This window comes from Bufo gargarizans, chromosome 8 (genome assembly GCF_014858855.1).
Source record: "Bufo gargarizans isolate SCDJY-AF-19 chromosome 8, ASM1485885v1, whole genome shotgun sequence".
Lineage (NCBI taxonomy): Eukaryota > Metazoa > Chordata > Amphibia > Anura > Bufonidae > Bufo > Bufo gargarizans.
The window spans coordinates 135,082,887-135,109,471 of NC_058087.1; the positions used below are offsets into that span (position 1 = coordinate 135,082,887).

Here is a 26,585-nt window from a genome sequence, read left to right on the forward strand (position 1 = left end):
CAGTCACTGCTCACATATACACACGCTATACACTATGCAGTCACTGCTCACATATACACACGCTATACACTATGCAGTCACTGCTCACATATATACACGCTATACACTATGCAGTCACTGCTCACATATACACACGCTATACACTATGCAGTCACTGCTCACATATACACACGCTATACACTATGCAGTCACTGCTCACATATACACACGCTATACACTATGCAGTCACTGCTCACATATACACACGCTATACACTATGCAGTCACTGCTCACATATATACACGCTATACACTATGCAGTCACTGCTCACATATATACACGCTATACACTATGCAGTCACTGCTCACATATATACACGCTATACACTATGCAGTCACTGCTCCCCATCCCCCCCATACACACAATGCACTGTCCCCCCACCTCCCTCTTCCCAGGAAACCTAAGAGCTCAGGCAGAAAGTGTCTTTACTCTCCGGTATAAACTGCAGACAGGGAGGGTCCCTCATCTGATTGGCTGACCTGACTCGCCTTCTCTCTTGTATTGGCTGAGCTGCTCGTCCTTCATTCCTGCTGCCCTGAATCACAGAACTACAGGAGTGGAAGCGCCTGGGTAACCCTTTCCAGATCAGAGCTGTCCCTGTTAACTCTTTCAGTGCAACACAGGAGCTTCTAGTAACCTGTTTTGCACAGTAAAGCTACTAGAACTATCGGCCCTGCAGTGCTGCGCTGTCCTTATCATACACTGTGTATGGTAATGACAGCCCTGCTGTGCTCTGGTTATGATGATGAGAGCGCAGCGGGGTCAGCAGCCTGCGATATGTATTACAGACTGTAGCACACAGTGCAGGTCAGGGCTGTCCTCATCATACACAGTGTATGGTAATGATAGTGCAGCAGGGCCGACAGCCCACTGCATAGTGAAAGCCCACGTCCCTCCTCCTGCATTAATTACCCGCCCATTCATTGGGCTCAGCGGCGGCCACGTCATAGGAGGGAGGGAATTGGGAGGGATTCCCTCCCTTCCTCCTTCTCCACTGTCTGGCCGGAGAGAACATGCACGGCACACGCCATGTTCTCTTATGAGAGGAGATACTAGGCTGCGCAGTCTAGTATCGAAAAAATGAACATCACTGTACTGAATCGATACTGGTGTAAAAGTATTTTCGATACCCAAAACAACCCTATTCTGATGACAAATCTATGTTCAAGAGAATAATGTGAATTCTGAGTGCAAAGTGCTGCTTGTTACATAGGGTTTGGGTATAATGGTTCAGTCAGCCTGCAGACCCAGTGAAGTTTACGGTCTGATTATTGGGGATACCGCACTCATACGGCTCTTGGGCCCTGTTGTATATGGCTCCCCAGATACTTAAGCTGACCCCAAGGATGTCTTTACATTACAGCCATATTATCTCCTCACTACAGTATATTACTACCTGTATAGGAGTTGAGATAAGGAGCACGTGCCTAGTGTACTTACCTAAAAGGGGTGAAGAGTCTACTTGGCAAACCCTAGAGCAGGGGTCAGCAACCTCCGGCACTCCAGCTGTTGTAGTTTTACAACACCCAGCAAGCACATTTGCTCAGCTGTTCTCAGTACTCCCATATAAGTGAATGGAGCATGCTAGGAGTTGTAGTTTCCCAACAGATGGAGTGCCTGAGGTTGCTGAGCCCTGCTCTAGAGTCCTCTACTGCTGTTTTTCATATTTGGTCCTCCCAGTTCCATGCGACTGCAGGGATTTCTGAGAGGGACACCAGTACAGGATTTAAGAGAACACTATGGGGCTTAACACGGCAGATTTTGCTACTGTCAAAATTCCCTGCGTATACCGCAGCAGAAACCACCGCCTACCTGCTCGCCGTCCATTGCTGCACACTATGGCAAGAAGGGTGCGGTCTCTGCTTTAACCACCAGGAACTTTAGTGCTGCCTCTCATTGAAAAAAATGGGAGACAGAAAACACGCAGCCGCCGCCAGAGTTTTGGTGTGATGTCCGCTCCCCAAATTCCAGGGGCAAAATCCACTGTCTGAACAGCCCCTTAACAGAAAGTTTCAAAAAAAATAAAATAATATCCCAGCATTTTTACTTGATTCCCAGTTAAAATTGAGAAATACACAGTTAAGTCACATTATTATGACCACTTCCCGCTTTCGTCATCGGCAGTGTGTAGCTCATGAAGAAAGTCGCGTGTGGTGTCCTGGCTTGGTGGGTATATAAGGTGTGCGATAGGCTGTCTGCACACATAAACCTAGTGGCTATCATGGGTAAAAGAGGCGTTTTATCAGAGATGCAGAAAGGAATGATTATTGGCTTTCAGGCTAAGGGTGGAAGTATTTCTGAAACTGCGGAGTGTGAACTGTTCTCGTGCTGCTGTGGTGAGTTTATTGTGAGTGGACAAATGCACCATTGTGAATAAGCGATGTGGAAGCTGTGGAGCACCACGTGCCATTGATGTGAGAGGTAAATCACAGCGCTCAAGGGCGGAATGACACCAAACGGGAGCAGCTCTCCACCAAAATGAACCAGGAGGCTACCAGACGTATGTATGTCTAATACAACCGTTCAGCGAACCCTACTGTGTGTTGGGCTCCGGAGCAGACGGATGGTCACTGCACCTTTGCTAACAATATTGCATTGACAGAAAAGGTTTCAAAACTGGAAGTATCGGAACTGGGCCTCTGCTGATAGGCAAAGGGCTGTCTTCTCCGATAAATCCTGTTTTCTGCCCAATCAGACAGATGGACGTTGGCGTGTCAGGCGAGAAACATCCGAGAACAAACACCTTGCAACCATTGCTGGAAGAACACAAGCTGGTGGTGAGTGAAGGATGTTCTCGTGGCATTCTCTGGGCCCACTCATCCACGTGGAAGTCACTCGCAACCAATTTGGGTATGAATCCATCCTTACAGATCACGTACACCCATACATGCTGATTGTCTTCCCTGGGGCGTATTGGAACTTCCAACAAGACACTGGCGACAGCCAGAAATGTCCAACATTGGTTGGAAGAGCATGACCAAGACTTCCAAGTACAACCCTGGTCCACTAATTCCCCAGACTTGAACACAAGTGACCATCTCGATCATTGTGTTGACTCCATGGATCGTCCCCAGTTGTGGGATGCCCTGCAGTCAGCATGGCTTCAGATACCTGTGGCAACCTACCAGGACCTTACTGAGTCACTCCCGAGCCATCTAGTTGCTGTCTTTGCTGCCTACTGTCTGCAGTAGGAGGAAAAGATTAAGATGCACCCCCAGTCCCAGACAAAAATGTAAGAGGACCAGCAGGACCTTAACCCCCATGTTCTCTGTTGGATTTCTGAGGGGATGTTCACATGGCAGGTTTTACAGTTAATTTTGGCACAGACTTTGAGGTGTATGGGGGGCAGAAACGTGGATCCACCGCCAGCGGAGTTTCAGGGTGGCCGGCCGTCAAATTAGTATTCTTAAAAATGTGCTTTTTTTAAGATGCCACGTTATCCCAATACTGTTTACATTTTGCTTTTAAGTCTGGAGGCCCATCAGATATGGCTATGAGTGAATTATTTTTTTCAATACTTTTCCATACATGAAGCTTTATAGCGACGTAACAAAAGTCCAAATAATTGAGGACTCTTCAGATGGGACACACAGTAATTGTGAGAACCAGCAGCTCCTGAACTGGTCCTTAAAGAGTGGTCATGGATGCATTGCAGTGAGGAGGTGTTCATTTGTGGACACCCACTTTAAGGTACTAATGTAAAGTGTTGCCCTGCTTTGTATGATGCACTTGCTGTTGTACTTTATCTGTTTGTGTCCCTTTACATAACCTTTTGGACACAGCGGATAGGTAATTTATTTTACATGAGATTTACCTTTGGAACGAGCCTCATGAATATTACAATCTTTGTATTTTTCAGCACTGGCCGTTCCTGGAGATGGCATCAATCCACCACAAAAGATCCTTTTCCCGGCCGAAAAACTGAGACTGAAATGGCAACGTATACAAAAGGTTGGCGCTGGTCTCCAAAACCTTGGCAATACTTGCTTTGTGAACTCTGTTCTGCAGTGTTTAACATACACAGCACCTCTTGCGAACTACATGCTCACTCGCGAGCACTCCAAGACCTGTGAGTACGATTTTTCTTATACTTTTGAGCTTGCTCAGTTGGTTAGTGAGGTCCTTAAAGGGGTATTCCAGTTGTTTGAAGTTCCTGTGGATAGGGTATAACTATTAGATCGGCCCCTGCGATCACAAGGACGGGCGCCCTGTACTCCCCGCAGCCCTTCCCTGAAATGAGCATAGCGGCCTGTCGGGTATGCGTGCAGCCGTTCCATTTACTTCTATGGGAATTCCGGAGATAACCAAGCGCTGTACTCCCAGAACTTCCATAGAAATGAATGAAACGACCACACATGTGCGACCAGCCGCTCTCCATTTCAGACGGGCAGCAGTTGGTATGTAGTGACCGTTCTCGTGATCGGTGGGGGTTCCAGCACTAGTACTCCCACCGATCTAATAGTTATCCCCTGTCCTGTGGATAGGGGATAACTTCAAACAATCAGAATACCCCTTTAAAGGGCAACCTCCCATTCAGCTTTTATTGCTGCAAGACTACTCGTGGCATGTTATTCATAGCACCTTGAGCGATAGCATGCTGGGTGTTGTAGTGCAGTAACACCCAGTGATCAGATGGTTGCACCTGTGTAGGAAATAATAGTATGGGGTATGGCGTCTTACAGGCCCATCTCCTGACAAAACTAGTCCTGTATACATCCAGTCTAAATGTACCCCAGTGGGAAGCGGAAAACCTGCAGCGAGGGAAATTGGAGGAAAGTGGGTTGCTTTTTTTTCCAATTCAATTTCTACTCTGATCTCCCGTTTCCTTTAATGTTTCCAGCTGTAAGTTCTTGATGCTAAGCAGCACTGGCTTCAAGCAAGATTGCAACCTATTGCTAAACTTGTCCACTATAATCCTTGCCAGTGTCCGCAAACTTTGCCCCGCTGTGCTGTGACACTTAAGTCCTTCCTAGAGCAAAGGCTCAGGAGAGCAAATGCTCACGTTATCTTGCTCTTCAACAACTGCAAGCTCTTTTGGAGTTTTTTGGCCCTGGACTCAAGGAGCAGCACCGGGTTTTGGATGATACAGCCACCATTTTGGGCAGGTATATATTTTCTGCACATCAATGTCCAACGACATCCACCTCAATTTGAATCATCTATATAGGTTTGTTTCGATATGGTGGAATAGTTCAAATTAAGTCGAGCCCCCTACCCCCCTCTAATCCTGTATGCCCCGAGTGCCCGCCTATACTCTCTATATATAGGAGAAATGTCCTCCTTCTGTATACTGGGCTTAGTTACTGGAGTCTAGTAAATTGTGCACATGTAATTCCCAATACAGCCCAAATCCTGAGATGAAATACAGGTATGGGATCGATTCTGAATGCTTGTTTTTTTTCTGTACTGTGAGGCACTCTTCTTATGTTTAATACGTTTCCCTGATGGTGCCCTCCTTGCACTTTATATTATTTTTATTTTTTTCAGCCTTTGCTTTTCTGAGCCGTCTGTATAGCTATCCTCGGCTAAGAGACCCCATACCTGTATACTTCCATGAGTTGTTTATAGCCATTGATAACACAGCAGCTCTTCCGGTGAACCCTTTATGCCGTTCAGCGGACCTGATTCTTGCGCTTTAAGGTGCAGTTTATAGATATTACTATAGTTAATTTTAAGCGTGCCCCTCTCTGTGTGTCCTTTTTTTTCATTTTTTTTTGCTGTGACCTATGCAATGGTGATCATTATAGATAAAGCACTTCTTAAAGGGATTTTTCATGATTGCAATATTGATGGCTTAGATGAGTAGTGGTCCAACACTCGCCACTAGTGTTGAGCATACTTCTGATTTGCAAGTTCGGGTTATCTAAGAATCCCGTTATCGATTCCGCTACCACGGACCATAATGGAATTCTAAGGAGAAATCCATGTCACACCAAAAGTTATTTTTCAAATAATGCTTTTAATGCCTAACGTTTTTAGATTTGCATCATTTTGTTCCATCCAGAGAAAGTGCCAATATAACAGGCCATAAAAGAAAGAAACCCCAATGTTTCGGTCGGGTGACTACCTTTATCAAGAGATCTGTGACCTCTACGAGCACCCACCGCTAAGGGCGTGCAGGTCTCCTCCTTCTCCCAGAAAGTATGCATCACGGAAGCCTATGACAGGCATTCCGTCATAATAGAAGTCTATGGCCAGCATGCAGAATGCAATACGGAATGCCTCTTATGAATTCCGTCATAGAATTCTGTTATGGTTTGTGGAAATGGAATCCCTTATTGAATTCTTAGATGAGCGAACTTGCAAGTTCGGCGTTCAGGTTAACACTAGTCGCCACCTCTGCTGATCAGCTTTTTGATGGGCCCGCAGTGCTCAGGCTGGAGGTCCGGCCTTTTCATTCCTTACCCATGCCCATTGACCCCATGCATAGCTGTACTTTTCGTTGCAGTTTTGTCCAATTCACTTGAATTGGACAAAGCTGCAATACTCAGCACTGCGGTGACTAATTGTACGACATGCAGGTGTGTGGAGGCCACAGCTCTCGCCCCCCACAGACCGCAGCTGAATCAAGCAACTAATCAGCTTAGGTGCTGGAGTCGGACCCCCACCAATCTTATATCGATGACCTCTCCTAACGATAGGCCATCAATATCATAATCCTGGAAAAACCCTTTAACCAGTCCAGTATAATATGCAGCCGAGGAAGGGAGAGCAGAGAATTGTTAAAATGCACTAACATGTAGAGTTGAGCTGGTATGGGTGTAGATTACCTGCACAGCACATCTTGCAAAACCAGATTGTATCGCTGCAGGCTTGTAATATCCGAAGGTATTCTCTGCAAAGTGTTCCCGCTTAGAGGAGCTGTCAGCTCTTATGGCATGTCTGTTTTAGTAATAACTGTTGAAATGGAAATGCTGCCTTGTGTAGTTCCTCCTGTAATTCCTCCCGGAATTGTATCAATGAATTGATACACCCTAGAGCTTCAACATTAGATTACTAAAATGGGGATGTCAGCAGAGAGCAGCCGTCCTCTTGAAACAAGACTGGGTCCACCTTTGAATACTGAAAGTAGACGATTCCACGTTTTAAGCATTGTTTGCCACAAAGTATTACCTGGGTGAGAAGGCTTAAAGGGAACCTGTCACCGGGATTTTGTGTATAGAGCTGAGGACATGGGTTGCTAGATGGCCGCTAGCACATCCGCAATACCCAGTCCTCATAGCTCTGTGTGCTTTTATTGTGTAAAAAAAACGATTTGATACATATGCAAATTACCCTGAGATGAGTCCTGTCCCTGACTCATCTCATGTACAGGACTCATCTCAGGTTAATTTGCATATGTATCAAATCGTTTTTTTTACACAATGAAAGCACACAGAGCTATGGGGACTGGGTATTGCGGATGTGCTAGCGGCCATCTAGCAGCCCGTGTCCTCAGCTCTATACACAAAATCCCGGTGACAGGTTCCCTTTAAGGCGTCTTAACTGATGTAAAACTACTAGCCCAAGAAGCCTGGCAGCCTGAATATCTGACTCTGACTTTCCCCAACGTGACTAATAACGTCCACACAGTAAAATACAGAAATGGCTTTATAGTTGGCAATCTTTTCTTTCCGCCTTTTAACGTCTCTTCCTCCATCCATTTACTTTCAGGTCGTGAACAAGACTTCTGTATGATGTGTGTGATGCAAGCTCACGTGACTCAGGCCCTTTGTAACTCCGGAGGAGTCATCAAGCCTACCAGTGTTATCAATGATCTTAGACGTAAGTCTCCATCAAAATCATTACCTATAAAGACTAAACCTTGCTGTCCAGTTAGGCAGCCTGAACAGAACATAAAGCATCATAGGCCTACTGTCTAATATGCACATCCCCTGACAAGCGCTTACCAGGGCAAGCTAGAGAAGAAGAAAATGGAAGGGATATAAAGTGCTCCCGCTGAGGGTATATTTTTCATATGCCTTTTGCTGCTGCACAACTTAAAGGGTTATTCCCATCTCAGACAATGGGGGCATGTCGCTAGGATATGCCCTTATTGTCTGATAGGTGCGGTTCCCACTGCTGGGACCCGCACCTATAATGAGAACGGAGCGGGGAGAGCTGTGGCTGGAGGACCCCAGATTTCCACCAAGCGCTGCTCCCATAGAAGTAAATGGGAGCGTACAGCGCATGCACGGCCCAGGCTGCCATTCATTTCTATGGGCCCGACGGAAATAGCCGAGCCAGTGTTCTGCTATTTTCGGCAGCCCTATAGAAATGATCAGAGGGCGCATGCGCAGTGCGCCCTCCTTCACTTGCGGGGCCCCGTTCTCGATATAGGTGTGGGTCCCAGCGAATCCAGCAATATGCCCCCATTGTGAGATGAGACGAGACAACCCCTATAAAAAATAAATAAAGTACCTGTCAGCAGGATCAATCTGCCTGGTAGGGGATGAAGATGCAGAAAAAATGCAAAAATGATGCATTTCTTGTGAAAATTGGTTGTGGTGTTCCTGAGAAGAAAATATAATTATTTATGCAAATGAAGGCTTCAGTGCACGGAGGTAAGAGGTCGAGCCCCTTGGAGCACCTCAGTTTTTTAGTGGCTTCAATGTCTTTGCAGTGAAGCTTTCAAGAGCAGAAGTCATTTTTTCCATGGGAACGGAGGTTTACGAATACATCTCGGCCATGTCCAGCACTGAAAATCAGTGCTCAAAAACACTTTGTAATAATTAAGAACTGACATGCTTTGCAAAAGGGTTCTGATTTCAATTTTGTATGATATCTCCTCTATTGTATAGCAGTCGAGTGCTTGTTACAATCTTAGCTGCTCAGTAGTCCGTTAATTATCACTTATTTATCCTTCTGTTTTAGGTATTGCAAAGCACTTTCGTTACGGAAGCCAGGAGGATGCTCATGAGTTTCTTAGATATACAGTAGAGGAAATGCAGAAATCCTGTCTTAAAGGTTGCTCTAAGTAAGTGAGATTTACCAGTGCCAATACAGTTCTATGGTCCAGACTGATATATTATTAAACGTTTCATCCTTAGGCTACATGCACACGACCGTATGTGTTTTGAAGTCCGCAAAACAAAAGCGGATGACATCTGTATGCCATCCGTTTTTTTTTGTCTTTTTTTTTTGCTGATCCATTGTAACTTTGCCAAAAAAAGGAAAAGAATAGGACATGTTCTATTTATTTTTTGCAGGGCTACGGAACAGACATACGGATGCGGATAGCGCATGGTGTGCTGTCCGCATTTTTTGCGGACCAATTAAAATGAATGGGTCCGCATCCTATTCGCAAAATAAACGAAACGGACACGGAAACAAAATAAGTTCGTGTGCATGAGGCCTTAGGCTTAGGGTCCACGGCAATTTGTCACTTGTGATATTGTGAGTTTCCATATCACACAACATTGCTGTGTTAAAGCACATGTTTTTAGTGTGTAAAAAAAATAAGTGAGAGGGTAGCTTTCTTTCAGGGGATCATCCTCACAAATACCTTCCTTAAAGGGAATACCTTAAAGGGAACCTGTCACCTGGATTTTGTGTATAGAGCTGAGGACATTAACCTGAGATGAGTCCTGTACGTGACTCATCTCAGGGACAGGACTCATCTCAGGCTAATACATAAAGTCCCTGACTCGCCTATTAGGTACAGTTCACACCCTGTGATCCGATGCGACTTTCCCAGCCAATGTCCCACAGCCTCCTGGCTGTACAGAGCACAGTACACCCACTGTCTCAAGTCCAATGTCTCTTGTGGGGGATTAAGGCTTAGTAGTCCGCCTGACTATGGCCCTGCGACCCTCCCAGGCATCGCTTTGTCCCCCAACTCCAGGCTTTCTCCCAGCCTCGTGGTCTCTCAGCCTCCTGGCTGAAACCACACATCCAGAACCCCTGCCAGACTCTGCTTCCACACTCTCCAGGACCACACTTTCCATGATCCCACTCTCCACCCTCTCTCACTCTGAGCCTGGCAACTTTATTAACCCTATACTTTCAGTGAAATAGCTGCATATTTCCATGCCATTTTTGTTGGGAAAGGCAGTTTCATTCAACAGCACTGCTGCCTGCTTGACTATAAAGGCTCATTCACACGGCCGTATGAATGAGTCCTCCTCCTTTCCGCAGTTTTGTGGAACTGCCAGTTATATGAGAAGCATCATATGATACATGCGCTTACAGTACAGTGAGCTGTAACTTTGCAGTGTACAGTAGTTCAGCTGCAGCGGCCTGCTTCTTTCCCTTCCTGAGCTCCAGCAGCACATTAGCATTTCTCACCTATCCACAGGACAGATAAGTTATGGTTGCTGGGGGTCTAACTGCTGATACCCCAACCAATTACAAGAACGAGAATCCCATGTTCCCCAGTTGCATGAAGCAGTGGTTCTTTGCAGTGCTCAGCTATCTCTGTCAGTCTCAGTCTGAAGTGTGCATGCATCCACCACTCCAGTCAAATAGAGTCTCGGGAGCACTGTGTTTGTCATCGGTAGGGTCCCAGCAGTGCTATATTTTTCATATAACCTGTGGATAATTGTTTTTTTTGGTACACAGAAGAGAAAAGAATACCGAGATAGTAGCCGCACATCTATAAAAATATCAAATTTATTTAAAGCAACAGACACAACAGAGAATGGGTTAAAAACATTGTATACTATCAATCTGGGTCATGTGAACTGAATATAGACACATGTCCCCCTGACTCACCACAAGGGCATGAACATTCCCCCACATGTGCAAATAAGCAGCAGCTAAACATGTAATCCATCAACAATGAAAAAAATGGAACGCTATAATACTTATCATTTAGGATTGCATAGTGGGGGTATGCGTGGTGGTCAGAAAACAAGCCCAACGCTAATAGTTTTTTTTATTTGCTGGCCCTTTAAAGATTGTAGCAATTACTGGAGTATAGGATTTTTCTTTTATAACTTCTTATACTTTACATGCCTGGTATTCCTCCTGAAAATGGAGTACAAGTTATGAGAGGGGAATTCTCAGCACGCAGTTACCAACTGGCTATATTTTACTCGCTGCCTATATGTTAAGATGGGACTGTGTTATTTAGTTTCACTGTACACGTTAATGCAGATTTTATTCTCGGATGCTCAGTCGCTGCATTTCTTTCTCTTTCAGTGTGGACAGGCACACACAAACAACAACTTTTGTACATCAGATATTTGGTGGTTGTCTACGTTCTCGAGGTAAGATGTGGTGTTCAGAACATTTATATGCATGGAGTTCAGAGTCCTTCCTCCTACTTGTATAAAAAGAAAAGTTTACCATAACTTAAATCACATTCTTTATTTTTATATTTGTTTGTTACAGTGAAATGTCTAAATTGTAAATCCGTTTCTGACACCTACGATGAATATCTCGATATCCCTCTGGAGATAAAGGTAAGAAAAAAAAAAAAAAAAAAATATATATATATATATATATATATATATATATATATATATATATATATATATACTACTACTCAGATGGGCGTTTCATACACCAGTCTTAATAAAATTCAGCTGAATTAGTGGCGGAGCTTGGCAGTGTGATAGTATGGCCACTTGACCCGTCAGCTCCGTGTATCAGCGCCGATACAACGGCACAAAATGGAAAAATAAAAAAAACTGATACAGACATAAAACAAGTATTTTATTCTACTTACCGACTCCCGGTCTCCTGCGATGGGGAAGAGGAATGAGCGGGCACTGCGTCATATTACTGAGTTTGTCACAGTGACAAAAGCTCCACAAGATGGCGCCGGTCCCTCACAAAACAGCCTAACAACGGCTGTTATTGCTGAAGAAACCAGCGGGGGCAGCAATAATAGTAAATGCCGATATTAACCCCTAACAAACCGGCTATTAACACTAAAAACTACCCCAAATAACAAACTACCCCACTACCCCAAATCACTTTATTTTTTTTCTCCACAAACTCCCACAAATTCTATTAAACCTGCAAAAAAAATGCAATATTCCTTCTCACAATTCCTCAAAACAATCTACAGACCATAAAATGTCGGCAGAAGAACAGCCTATTACAGAAAATATACTGAAATAAATGCTAACATCACTACAAACCAATAACATTGGTTAAATAATGCAAAATATCCATAAAGACATAGAAAATCTATGTTCACGTACCCCTCATATAGAAAACAAAATGGAGGAAATTATTACAGCACATAACGACCTAACAGACGCATATGAAAATGCTAACTCTGAAATAAAAGGGTTGAAAGAAAAAAATTACGGATCTGGAAGACAGATCGCGCAGAAATAACGTAAAAATAAGAGGAATACCTGAAGAAGTTGAACCCTTCAATTTAGAAAATTACATACAACAACTTATCAAATCAATCCTACCAACACGTGACAATATGCTGCTCCTAATAGAGATGTACTAGCCAGAATATATTTTTACTAGTGATGAGCGAACTTCTGTTTTAAGTTCGGCGTCTAAAGTTCGGCTTCCGGTTAGCGGAGAATCCCGATATGGTTCCCGATATGGATTCCGACTTCCGTTGTGGTCCGTGGTAGCGGAATCAATAATCGGCCATTATTGATTCCGCTACCACGGACCACAACGGAAGTCGGAATCCATATCGGGAACCATATCGGGATTCTCCGCTAACCGGAAGCCGAACTTTAGACGCCGAACTTTAAAACAGAAGTTCGCTCATCACTAATTTTTACCACATAAAAGACCAACTTCTACAAGAAAACAGAAGAAGAAAAACCCTACCTGAGCCCTATCAAAATATCCAAATTTTCCCGTATCTTTCAGCAACGATACTACAGGCAAGAAAAGATCTATCTAACATCACCAGCGCTCTCCGGGAAAATGAAATCAGATACAAATGGGTCTTCCCTACGAAAATGATCATAAAAAAAGAAGATACCACATATATAATACGGAACCAAGAAGAAGGGGGGAAAACTACTACAACAATGGAACCTAATGCAAGCATCCAGACAAACACCAGCCCAAAACATTACTCAGAAAAAAATCATTCAAGAATAGAAGACCGTTGGAAAAAGAGGAAAATCCCTCCTAAAACATCCGAACTAACCAACTAACAACACCACTACATGGTGCTGATCCGCCCAATCTGATTTCTCCACCACACAGATTATATGGCTATTATAGGCAATATAGACTATAACCATTTATATATACATTTATTCTTATGTTATGTAATACTTCTTACTATATTTGTTAGGATAAGAATTTTCTATGGTTAGACATGCCGATACTTAACACCACTCAACTTACTGTCCTGTAAGATGAGTAAATATACACCACTGCACACACTACCTGAACATATATTGAATGAAAAAGTGAAATGTATTTCATTTTTATGTATTTTTTTTTTTTTTTCTCTTCTTTTAACTAATAGAACATGACTATAAAAATTACCTCTATTAACGCTAAAGGACTAAACTGCCCTACTAAACGTTTCTTATTGTGGACTGAGGCAATATCTTTAAAATGTGGTATTCTTTTCTCACAAGAAACACATTTCCATAAAGATAAAACCCCTAAATGCCAACATCCTAATTTCCCACACATATTCCTAGCATCAATAAAAAAAAGTTATGATCGCAATAAAAACCATAAATTTAAAATTATACACCTTAAAAGTGATCAACAAGGAAGATATATAATAATGATATGCGAATTAAACCATATTAAATACACCTTAATAAATATATACTCCCCCAAAACAAAATGAATTTATTGCCAAAATATTCTCAAAAATTTAGAAAATCGCATAATCGATATTATGTTCCCAGACTTAGACTCCACTGCCCCATCTAGACAAAACTCCAATATGCATAACCTCATTGTTAAAGAAGGAAACTTCCGCCCGGCAGTGTGTTTGGCGACATCACCGGCTCTGATGGGCGGGCTTTAGCGCTGCCCATCAGAGCCGGTGACGTCACCGGGCATCCTGGCAGCCCCATGGAGATGCCCGGTACGTTACCGGATCTCCAGAAAAATGCCTTAGCCATGCGTGATTTGACGCAGGGCAAAGGAGAGCCTCGCTCCCCTGCGTCCCGCCAGTAAGAGGGCCACCTACTCTCCATCCCTGATCTGCCCGGACCCCTACTGCCTTGTGCCAGCGGTCGTGGTGGTGGCCCTGCTGGTACAAGATTAAAGGGCGAAGACCACTGATGAAGACGGGTTTCCCTGTCTCCCATCCCTGGCTGTAGGGAGTAGCGATGTATCCCATCCACCTGTGACCCATCTTGGCCTCTCCACATTCGGTACGGTAGGGGTTAATGCCGCCGCCGTCATCTCTTGCTAACAAGCGCACCACCCTCATCACCTCAGGTTCCAGGGGAACCGGCTTATATCACTGCATGCGGCACTCTTTTAGTACTGGCTCATATAGCCTCAGGGCGCTTATAGCAGCAGGCGGCACTCTTTCGGCGGCTACTTCCCACATTCGGCCGCCATAAATTTTACCTACAACCCCGGCTAATGGCGGCTCCATGCGCCGCACAGTGAGAACGCGGGGGCGTGGCTTCCTCTACATCAGCCCACTCTGCCGTCCATCTCAGAGTTGGAGGGGGCGTAGCTTATTCTCCCGCTGCGGCAATGCTTCTTCCTCCTTCCTGTCAGCTGCAGGATGACACAGGACCTGCGACCGCCATTTTCTGGTAGAAGATCGCTACCCTCTCCAGCATAGAGCATCACAATGTCTCATCCGGCCAATACCTCCCCTCAGGCACCCTTCAGGGCCACCTACTATGCCTGCATTTCGTGCACGGTAAAGTTCCCTCGTGGTCATTTTCACTATGCTCTGCATGCCATGCGCCTGCACAGAGCCTTCCCTCCATTCTACAGCAGCCCTTCATCCTGGCTGTGGGGAACCTGACTGGGCAAGGTCCCTGTCCCGGTCAGTGGATGACCTCTCTAAAATTTCCCATTCCACCCTTTCTTTGCTGGTTTGTTTGGTTGAGAAATCGCCACCGGTGCAATCCACACCGTCGGCGTACAATCCAGAAACAGAGTTCCTAGAAAAGCGTCCCAGAGCAGGCCACTGTTCCTCCTCTGACGCCTCAACATCCCCTCCTGTCTCCCGATCACAGGTGTCCTCCCTCTTAGGTGACGCGCTGTCGGAGGGTGAGATTGTTGATTCGGAAATGGCCCCGGAGCACTCTTCTCAGATTGCATCCATGGTGGATAGCCTGATATCTGCTATACGCGACACCTTCCAGGTTCAGGAGGAACTCCCCTCCACCAGCCATCAGGGGGTGTCATGTCTGCGTTCAAGGCAGACCCCTAAGTCTTTCCTATTACACAATGACTTTTCTGTAGTTGTGGCAAAAGCTTTGGACCAGCCAGGTCTACGCTTCATTGTTCCTAAGCGATTGGACCTACTCTATCCTTTTCCAGGCAATTGCGTGGAAAAATTGGCTTCTCCTCCGAGGGTGGACCCACCGGTCACTCGCCTTGCTAAGAACACCGACTATCCCAGGGGCGGATGGCTCCTCTCTCCAGGACCCTGTAGACTGTTGCATAGAGGCGCTCTCCAAGTCCATCTTTGCAGCTAGTGGTTTGGCCTTACGACCAATTTTTGCCTCGGCATGGATAGCCAAGGCGGTCTCAGAGTGGGCCCTCCGTTTGAACAAAGACCTAGCGGCCAATTTTTTTTCCCCTGCTGAGCTCCAGTCCTTAGCACTCCAAATATCTCAGGAAGGGAAATGGCTCTGCTCTGCGAAGCGGCTCTGGACGCTGGGATGATGGTCGCCCGTTCCTTGGCTCTTGCAATATCTATCCGCCGAGAGTTTTGGCTCAAGGTTTGGGCGGCAGATTCATCCTCTAAACGCTCGCTTTTGAGACTTCCCTTTGCCGGCTCTCGACTTATTGGTGCCCGGCTGGACGAGATTATTTCGGAAGCAACAGGTGGGAAAAGCATCCATCTGCCCCAACCCAAAGCGAACCGTTCCTTTCGTCCTAGTTTCCTCCTCCCGTTACCAGTCCTTTCGCCGGTTCTTGGGCACCCGTCTAGCAGCCATATCAATGGCTGCGCTGTCCACTCGGGACCAACGAAAGGGTCCGTCCTTTAAACCCCAGCAGGCATGGCGTCCGTAGGCTCAGCAACCTCGTTCCGCTCCCGGAAAACTGCCTTCAACATGAAGGTGTGTCCCCGCCCTCACGGGTGGGGGTGCGTCTCCTACTTTTTTAGGAGATTTGGCGGACCCATATTTTGGACGCATGGGCACTTGAGGATGTCACCTCGGGTTACAAGATAGAGTTCAAGTCTATCCCGCCCAACCGTTTTTTCCTCTCTCAGCCTCCCAGGGATCCAGTTCGAGCTGCGGCATTCTTTCACGCAGTTAAATCCCTTCTCTCACGGGGGAGGGGTGATAACGCCGGTTTACGGGTTTTTATTCTAACCTGTTCATGGTTCCCAAAGAAGAGGGCGATGTCCACCCAGTACTGGACCTCAAGATAGTGAACCGCTTCCTCCGTATCCAGCGATTCAGGATGGAGTCCCTTCGTTCCATGGTTGCTTCATTGGTACAGGGGGAATTTATGGGTCCATAGACATCCAGGATGCCTACCTAGACGTTCCCATCGCAACCGTTCACCAAAGTTTTCTTCGGTTTGCCATTCATTCGTGCAATTACCAATTTATCGCCCTACTATTCGGCCTGGCGACAGCTCTGCGAGTATTCATAAAGGTACTCGCCCCCCTTATGGGCCTTTTGCGATCCAGGGGCATTACTTTGCTCCCATATTTGGACGGCATCTTGATCAAGGCTCCTACAGCGTCTCAATGCGAGGAAAGTCTTCAGATCACGTTGAGCACACTATCCCGCTTCGGGTGGTTAGTCAATTTGCGGAAGTCCTTCCTGTCTCCGGCCACTCGGGTCAGGTTCCTGGGCATTGTATGCGGATGCTAGGCCTTATTCGAGGCAATCCCTTTCGCCCAATTCCACCCCAGGTACTTTCAGCGGGCCATTTTGTCATCCTGGGACAAATCTCTGGATCTCGGCAAGTGCGCTCGGCACTCAGTTGGTGGATCGTGACTGCGCACCTGTCTTCAGGGAAATCCTTTCTCCCAGTGACATGGACTGTCATTACAACAGACGCCAGCCTCCACGGCTGGGACGGGGTCTTCGCCACCCGGATGGTCCAGGGCGTTTGGTCTCCATCGGAGTCCAAACTGTCCATCAACATCCTGGAACTCCGGGCCATCTACCTCTCCCTTCGCCATTGGACTTCCCTCTTGCAGGGTCGTCCGGTCAGAGTACAGTCGGACAATGCCACGGCGGTGGGCCATATCAACCACCAAGGAGGGACTCGCAGCCGTGCGGAGATGCAGGAGTCTGCGAAGATTCTACAGTGGGCGGAAGTCTATGTTCCTGTGATTTCGGCAGTCTACATTCCGGGAGGTGGACAATTGGATGGCAGACTTTCTCAGCCGGACGACGGTGGACCCAGGGGAGTGGTCTCTCCATCAGGAGGTGTTCGAGACTCTCTGTCTCTGGTGGGGACGTCCGGAAGTGGACTTGATGGCATCCAGGCTCAATCACAAGCTCCCATGCTTCTTGTCTCCTGCAAGAGACCCGGTGGCGTACGACGTGGACGCTCTCGTGGCACCATGGGACAGCTTCTGGTTCATTTACGTGTTCCCACCCTTCCCACTCCTACCTCGGATCCTGCACAGAATCAGGATGGAGGGCATCCAGACAATCCTGATCGCCCCAGACTGGCCTCGACGAGCTTGGTACTCATAGCTCATTCTACTTCTGGGGGATGCACCGTGGCCCCTTCCACTCAGGGCCGACCTGCTCTCCCAGGGCCAAGTCTTCCATCAGAATTTAGATACGCCACGTTTAACGGTGTGGCTGTTTAAACAAAGGGGTTTTTCTGATGCAGTCATTGGGCCTATGATTAGGGCTAGGAAGCCCTCCTCTTCCAAGATTTACTATCGGACTTGGAAGTCCTTCCTGCGCTTCTGTGAGGAACGCTGTCTTCTCTTCCTACGGTGCTGGCGTTTCTTCAGTCCGGATTAGAACTGTGTCTGGCTCTGAGTTCCCTAAAGGGGCAGGTCTCAGCCCTATCCATTTTTTTTTTCCAGCGTACACTGGCCTTCTGAGGTCCGATCAAAACCTTTATGCAAGGGGTGCCTCCCTATCAGCCGCGGTTGCACTCTTGGGACCTGAACCTAGTTCTGGGTTCGCTCCAGGCCGCTCCATTCGAACCTCTGAGAGAGGTCTCCCTTTGTTTTCTTTCCTGGAAAGTGGTGTTTTTGGTTGCTATTACATCTATTCGAAGGGTTTCGGAACTGGCGGCTCTTTTCTGCAGGGAGCACTTCTTGGTGTTCTATCAAGATAAGGTGTTGCTCCGCCCAGTGTCGTCTTTTCTACCAAAGGTTGTATCTGCATTTCACTTTAACGAGGACATTGTTCTGCCCTCGTTTTACCCTAAGCCTTCTCATCCACGGGAGGTTTCTCTCCATCGTCTGGACGGTCTGGTGCAGGCTTTGAAGATATACCTGTCCGTCGTGGCTGCCTTTAGGCGCACGGACACTCTGTTCGTAATCTCGGAAGGTCCTCGTAGAGGTTTGGCGGCTTCCAAGGTAACTATTGCCCGGTGGATTAGGTCGGCCATTGCCGAGGCCTATTGCTCTAGGGACAAGGCACCTCCTCCTGGGATCACGGCTTACTCTACCAGAGTGGTCAGTCCTTTTTGGGTGCACCTCCACCACGCTTCTGCGTCTCAATTGTGTAAGGCGGCGACTTGGTCCTCCTTACACACCTTCAAAAATTTTTATCGAGTGCATTCTTTAGCCTCAGCGGATGCTGCTCTCAGCCGCAGAGTCTTGCAGGCCACAGTGTAGTGACTTCTATGAGGGAGTTAGTTTCTGGGGGTTGTTTTTCCTGCCCCGGGGACTGCTTTAGGACATGCCATAGTCCTGTGTCCCCCAATGATGTGAGCGAGAAAACAAGATTTTTTGTGAATCGCCTGTAAAATCTTTCCCGCTTTATTCATTGGGGGACACAGCACCCACCCAATGTTCTTTCTACGGCAAGTGGGGTCCAGGTTTGTCAGTTGGGGCCTTGTTTTGGTTCGGTCTTATGGCAGTGTGCAGTTCTTGTTGGTTTTTAGTTTAATTCTGCTTATCCTACTGCTGGAGCACAAACTGATAGCTCCTCCCCTGCAGGCTATACCTCCTCCAGCCTGGAGAGAGCATAACAGATTTCAGCTTAGTGTCTCCTCCTAGTGGCAGCAGCAAGCTATACCCACGGTCCTGTGTCCCCCAATTGATAAAGTGAGAGAGATTTTACAGGCAAGTTCACAAAAATCTTGTTTTTGTACTCAAAATCTTATAACGAAAGCCATTTTTAACTTCTATGCTGATATTAACAATAGTGAAGATAAGTTAAAAAATATATATACTACAATGGGAAAGAAACCAAGGAACAACCTATTCTCCCGAAAATTGGAGATCTGCATTCAACTGGACTAATGAAATATCCAAAGGAATGCACCACTGTGAACTCTCTTGAAAAATACTTCTGAGATGGCACCTAACATCGGTAAAAATAAACCATATGGATCCCAACTACTGTGATCTATGCTGAAAAAATTGTGGAGTCCAAGGAACCTATCTACATCTATGGTGGACATGTCCAAAAATGCTAACTTTTTGGAAAATGGTATTTGAAAAACTAAACAAGATGCTCCATATAAATATCCAACCATCTCCAGACTTTGCCGTATGTTTCCTACCAAATCAACCAATTCCACAACATACCAAAACAGTGGGATGCCATATAATACGAGCCGCAGGAAGCCTCATAGCACAAAAATGGAAAAGCCCAGAAATCCCTACCATCACAGAAATTTGGACATCGGTGTCATACGCACACAGTATGGAAATTTAAATATGCATCATATTCACCATCTATCTTTAGGAAAAAAAACTAAAAATTCTGGTCTCTATGGAACCCGAACTACCTAAACGCCATACCAAACTGATTTTCCCTTAACTATAGATGATTTTCTAGACTGACGTTGATATTATTTACCTGTCATATTTATTTTATAAAAATATATAATAACCAATTCATTAATACTTAAGATAAATGCATATATGTGTGTATATATTGTGTATATATGTACACTACTGTCCTTACAAATATATTATGCGTATCATATATGCATAAATATGATGACAAATTGTGTATGTGTAACATGGGTAAATACACATATAGTAGATAGTCCGAGAGAGAGAGAGAGGTGTGTATGTATGTATGTATGTATATATATATATGTATATATATATATATATATATATATATATATATATATATATATATATATATATATTTACCATGCCCCAAAAAAACAATTTCTGCAAAAGCATTTCGGCCATGTGATTTATTTATTTTTTTAAACATGAGATGAGCAGTAGAAAAAAAAAAAAATAGCACAAAACAAGCCGGGCTTAGCTAAAGAGAAGTGGGCCCCCTGTATTTTGACAGAATTTTCACCAGAAAACTGGTTCATAGCTCAGTTTCTGACACAAAGACAGCCCCAAGATGCCCCAAATTTACGAAGAATGGCTACATCACTTTATGAATTTGTCGCATCTTAATCCAGCTGATTTTTCCCCCTCAATAGTTATATAGTTATATAGTTATATATATATATATAGTTATATTTCATATGTTTGTATAACATTTGATAAACAGAACATTTATATCAGTTTCTTCGTATTGTCTTCATTTGTTAAATAGAGCGATTGAATTATACAATGTTAGTGAGTGAAATAAATTGGTTAATCATTGTGACATTTAATAGTTAATACTATAGACTTTAAATATAGATATAAACATCTGCACAGGCATTAAATAATGTAGCTAAATAATAATAAACATTTCGAATATTTGCGTTTGTGTGTAGAAACGTAAGACTACAATTGTACACACAGGCATCCACACATTTTTCATTTATCTAAAATTTTATATATATATATATATATATATATATATATATATAAACCCAACTTGTACACGTTCAATCCCAAAGCCTGCTACAGCGTCCTCCTTCTACCTATACGGCATTTGATTTAGGTTACATTTTATACCTGGCTTTATTGTGGTTTGTTTTCCATTCTTCATGTCGCATTCGCAATACAAACCCTGCTTTTAATGCCGTGTAGGTTCATTCTTTGACTGCTGACTCACCTGTATATCAAGGTTATCATACTGTTCCCTGGTCTTTGGTTGGTCATTGTACCATGTATATTCCATTGATCAATATATACATTTTTTACAATTGACACGTGTGCTATCCCAGGGTGGCGCTCTTTTTCTGCTCCCATTGACTCTTTTAATGGCATATCATTTACCCTTTTCTTTATATATATATATATATATATATATATATATATATATATATATATATATATATATATATATATATATATATATATTATATATCTCTCTTTTAATCATGTTACAATAAAATATATTTTTACTTTTGGTACCATGAGCTCCGTTCTCTTGCCTTTCTTTTCAGCAATCTGATCACCTAGACCCCTCATTCACACTTCTGATGTGTCGCTATGACACGTCATAAATTTGTGACATTGCAGAACATCCTAAGTTTCATTTCTTGATTCGGAGCAGATTTCATATTAAATGTTTAAATTATTTGCATTCATCAATAGGCTTCTGTTTGGTAATGAAAATCCTTAATTTTTTTTTATTAGACTTCCCATAGTGTAACTAAAGCCCTGGAACAGTTTGTGAAAGCAGAACAGCTTGATGGGGATAACGCATATAATTGCAGCAAGTGAGTAAGACTACATAATATTTTTTTTTTGTGTGTGAATTTGATGGCATTCTGCATGTTGGCAACCGTACTTAAATTAGTTTTACTTCCAAACACAACTGGGTGTCAGTATTCTACTTGCCTGCCTGGGACTGTCCACTTTGAGTGCTGTCAATGTATTAATATATTTATAGTCTGAATAATACAGGAAAGATGTAATGCAGAGTTCCAAGAAGTAGTGCTCGAGAATATATATATTTTTTTCCTTCAAGGGGAATATAACTATTAAACAGTAGGTGTGACCACATTTTAAAACGGGAATCCAAAGTCTGCATCAGTACCGAGGTACCAGCTGGTACCAAAGCAGACTTTAGATACCTGTTTTAAAGGGTTTGTCACCTGAAAAATGGATATTAAGCTGGCTGTGAGGCACAGGCGCAGTGAGGAAGCTGGCAGCCGGCGAGTGCCCTTCACTCACTGCACCTGCACCATATACTGAACAGGACGGTGCAGGCGCGAGATTTACACAGCAGACAGGGCCGGAGGTAGGAGACCAATGATGCCTGCTCCTGTCAATCTAGTGTAGCAGGCCGTGGCCAGAGGTGGGAGAACGGAGCCTCTAGGAGCAAGTCCCCCCCCCCCTCACCTAGAGGCTAATTAGCATATTATTAAAAGTTTGTTTTTCTCAATAACGGCGTCAGGCAGTGAGATGGCACTAATATAGTTATGTTCAGCTGACATTAGCACATCACTAATGTCAGCCAGCTTAATATCCATTTTTCAGATGACAGAAACCCTTTTAAAATGTTTTTAAAGACAGCATTAAAATGAAGTTTTGCAACAAATCGACTTGGGTTACTTTCACACTTCCGTTTGGTGCGGATCCGTCATGGATCTTCACAGATGGATCAGTTCAGATAATACAACCGTCTGCATCCGTTCAGAACGGATCCATTTGTATTATCTTTAACATAGCCAAGACTGATCCGTCATGAACACCATTATAAGTCAATGGAGGACAGATCCGTTTTCTATTGTCAGATTGTGTCCTAGAAAACGGATCCGTTCCCATCGGTTTGGCTCAGTTTCGTCAGACAGACACCAAAACGCTGTAAGCGAAATGGAGGCAAACTGATGCATTCTGAGCGGATCCTTTTCCCTTCAGAATGCATTAGGGAAAAATTGATCCGTTTTGGACCGCGTCTGAAAGCCCTGAACGGATCTCACAAATTGAAAGCCAAAACGCCAGTGTGAAAGTAGCCTTAGGATCTTGTATCCGAAGCTTGATTCGCCCAGCCCTAGTGTCACATCAAGGACCTCTGTTCTGGTGATCACTAAGGAAGGTCCCAGTGGTCAGATCCCCACTGATTAGACAGCATCTTGTTACAGGGTTCCTGTAATTTCACAGCTTGTAGTTACACTCTGAACACTTAGTGTTATCCTTTTCTAAGTTCTAGTCTAGGACATAGAGGTCTGTAGTTGAAACGGGCTGAAATCTGCTGTGACTTTCAGGTCTCTAGTTTTAATTTAATCTCCTATTAATATGTCTGTAAAATGGCCCTTTGAATAAGGCCATTTTACACGTGGCAGAATTACTGTGGAATTATGGTGAGGATTTATGTATAAATGAGAGCTGGCTGCCGGCACAATGGGCTGGTGCTGCACAGCAGGGGGTGGCAATGCAGATCATGCGATCATTATAGCCTACAACATTTGGATAAGTAACATAAAGTAACATTAATTTGCCCATATCTCCCTTCTTATGTTTTTTTTAGGTGTAAACAATTGGTTACCGCAACAAAAAGATTCACAGTACATCGAATATCCAATGTGCTGACTTTGTCCTTGAAGAGGTTTGCAAGCTTCAGTGGTGGGAAGCTTTCAAAGGTAAATCTTCTTCTTTATCCCTTTGTCACTTTTCTGTTCTGGCACATATGACGTTGTGACTTGAAATCCATAAATCTCCCTGCATTTAGACTGCTCTTTATTTCACTCATTGCAAAGAGTCCTTACCTTTCCTATTACTGCCGATCATCTTAAAACTGATGGTTTGACGACCAAGTAGGGGTTCTCTGATTGTGGTTTAACCTCCAGGTTTGCTTCAGAGATGCATAGTTTGGCGATTCCTATCTGGTATTTGTGGAGGGAACATTGACCAGCCTTTGCTGTGTCCAGGACATCATGGAACCAGTGCTACTGCTTTTTATTTATTTTTTAAACTTGGTTGAATGTGATGTTCCAGCAAGATAACGCTTGCCCACGCATTGCTTGCTTTACACAAAGTGCTTCTCAGGGTATCCCCTGGCCAGGTCCATCACCAGATCTCTCCTCCATCAAGAAAGTCTGGCCCTGGATAGGGTGACAGAGCTCCCAGCACCCACCTTGGCTGAACTAGAGGTCCAAGTTAAAAGAGCTTGTAATTATGTACCACAGGATAGGGTTGGGCGATATCAAAAATATTCCCACAATATTAAGAAACTGTATGGGGGCCACAAGGAGACATTACACACTGTATGGGGGCCACAAGGAGACATTACACACTGTATGGGGGCCACAAGGAGACATTGCACACTGTATGGGGCCCACAAGGAGACATTGCACACTGTGTGGGGCCCACAAGGAGACATTGCACACTGTGTGGGGCCCACAAGGAGACATTGCACACTGTGTGGGGCCCACAAGGAGACATTGCACACTGTGTGGGGCCCACAAGGAGACATTGCACACTGTGTGGCCCACAAGGAGACATTGCACACTGTGTGGGGCCCACAAGGAGACATTGCACACTGTGTGGGGCCCACAAGGAGACATTGCACACTGTGTGGGGCCCACAAGGAGACATTGCACACTGTGTGGGGCCCACAAGGAGACATTGCACACTGTGTGGGGCCCACAAGGAGACATTGCACACTGTGTGGGGCCCACAAGGAGACATTGCACACTGTGTGGGGCCCACAAGGAGACATTGCACACTGTGTGGGGCCCACAAGGAGACATTGCACACTGTGTGGGGCCCACAAGGAGACATTGCACACTGTGTGGGGCCCACAAGGAGACATTGCACACTGTGTGGGGCCCACAAGGAGACATTGCACACTGTGTGGGGCCCACAAGGAGACATTGCACACTGTGTGGGGCCCACAAGGAGACATTGCACACTGTGTGGGGCCCACAAGGAGACATTGCACACTGTGTGGGGCCCACAAGGAGACATTGCACACTGTGTGGGGCCCACAAGGAGACATTGCACACTGTGTGGGGCCCACAAGGAGACATTGCACACTGTGTGGGGCCCACAAGGAGACATTGCACACTGTGTGGGGCCCACAAGGAGACATTGCACACTGTGTGGGGCCCACAAGGAGACATTGCACACTGTGTGGGGCCCACAAGGAGACATTGCACACTGTGTGGGGCCCACAAGGAGACATTGCACACTGTGTGGGGCCCACAAGGAGACATTGCACACTGTGTGGGGCCCACAAGGAGACATTGCACACTGTGTGGGGCCCACAAGGAGACATTGCACACTGTGTGGGGCCCACAAGGAGACATTGCACACTGTGTGGGGCCCACAAGGAGACATTGCACACTGTGTGGGGCCCACAAGGAGACATTGCACACTGTGTGGGGCCCACAAGGAGACATTGCACACTGTGTGGGGCCCACAAGGAGACATTGCACACTGTGTGGGGCCCACAAGGAGACATTGCACACTGTGTGGGGCCCACAAGGAGACATTGCACACTGTGTGGGGCCCACAAGGAGACATTGCACACTGTGTGGGGCCCACAAGGAGACATTGCACACTGTGTGGGGCCCACAAGGAGACATTGCACACTGTGTGGGGCCCACAAGGAGACATTGCACACTGTGTGGGGCCCACAAGGAGACATTGCACACTGTGTGGGGCCCACAAGGAGACATTGCACACTGTGTGGGGCCCACAAGGAGACATTGCACACTGTGTGGGGCCCACAAGGAGACATTGCACACTGTGTGGGGCCCACAAGGAGACATTGCACACTGTGTGGGGCCCACAAGGAGACATTGCACACTGTGTGGGGCCCACAAGGAGACATTGCACACTGTGTGGGGCCCACAAGGAGACATTGCACACTGTGTGGGGCCCACAAGGAGACATTGCACACTGTGTGGGGCCCACAAGGAGACATTGCACACTGTGTGGGGCCCACAAGGAGACATTGCACACTGTGTGGGGCCCACAAGGAGACATTGCACACTGTGTGGGGCCCACAAGGAGACATTGCACACTGTGTGGGGCCCACAAGGAGACATTGCACACTGTGTGGGGCCCACAAGGAGACATTGCACACTGTGTGGGGCCCACAAGGAGACATTGCACACTGTGTGGGGCCCACAAGGAGACATTGCACACTGTGTGGGGCCCACAAGGAGACATTGCACACTGTGTGGGGCCCACAAGGAGACATTGCACACTGTGTGGGGCCCACAAGGAGACATTGCACACTGTGTGGGGCCCACAAGGAGACATTGCACACTGTGTGGGGCCCACAAGGAGACATTGCACACTGTGTGGGGCCCACAAGGAGACATTGCACACTGTGTGGGGCCCACAAGGAGACATTGCACACTGTGTGGGGCCCACAAGGAGACATTGCACACTGTGTGGGGCCCACAAGGAGACATTGCACACTGTGTGGGGCCACAAGGAGACATTGCACACTGTGTGGGGCCCACAAGGAGACATTGCACACTGTGTGGGGCACACT

At 45.7% G+C, this 26,585-nt stretch overlaps 1 protein-coding gene across 4 annotated transcripts in view; it reads left to right on the forward strand.

Annotated features, from left to right (window-relative positions):
* Nucleotides 1-26,585, forward strand: part of LOC122944567 (ubiquitin carboxyl-terminal hydrolase 42-like) — a 53,869-nt gene that overhangs the window by 15,711 nt on the left and 11,573 nt on the right. Inside the window, exons 1-9 of one of the 4 annotated variants that reach the window (XM_044302977.1) lie at nucleotides 3,971-4,108; nucleotides 4,880-5,144; nucleotides 5,527-5,679; nucleotides 7,693-7,803; nucleotides 8,893-8,995; nucleotides 11,161-11,228; nucleotides 11,353-11,423; nucleotides 21,770-21,852; nucleotides 23,607-23,718. In XM_044302977.1, the coding sequence (XP_044158912.1) occupies nucleotides 7,713-7,803; nucleotides 8,893-8,995; nucleotides 11,161-11,228; nucleotides 11,353-11,423; nucleotides 21,770-21,852; nucleotides 23,607-23,718 (528 nt within the window). In that variant the 5' untranslated portion in view covers nucleotides 3,971-4,108; nucleotides 4,880-5,144; nucleotides 5,527-5,679; nucleotides 7,693-7,712. Of the gene's footprint in view, nucleotides 1-3,898; nucleotides 4,109-4,879; nucleotides 5,145-5,526; nucleotides 5,680-7,692; nucleotides 7,804-8,892; nucleotides 8,996-11,160; nucleotides 11,229-11,352; nucleotides 11,424-21,769; nucleotides 21,853-23,606; nucleotides 23,719-26,585 lie in introns of those variants that run through there. The other 3 variants (XM_044302976.1, XM_044302978.1, XM_044302974.1) reach the window with 3 other exon arrangements.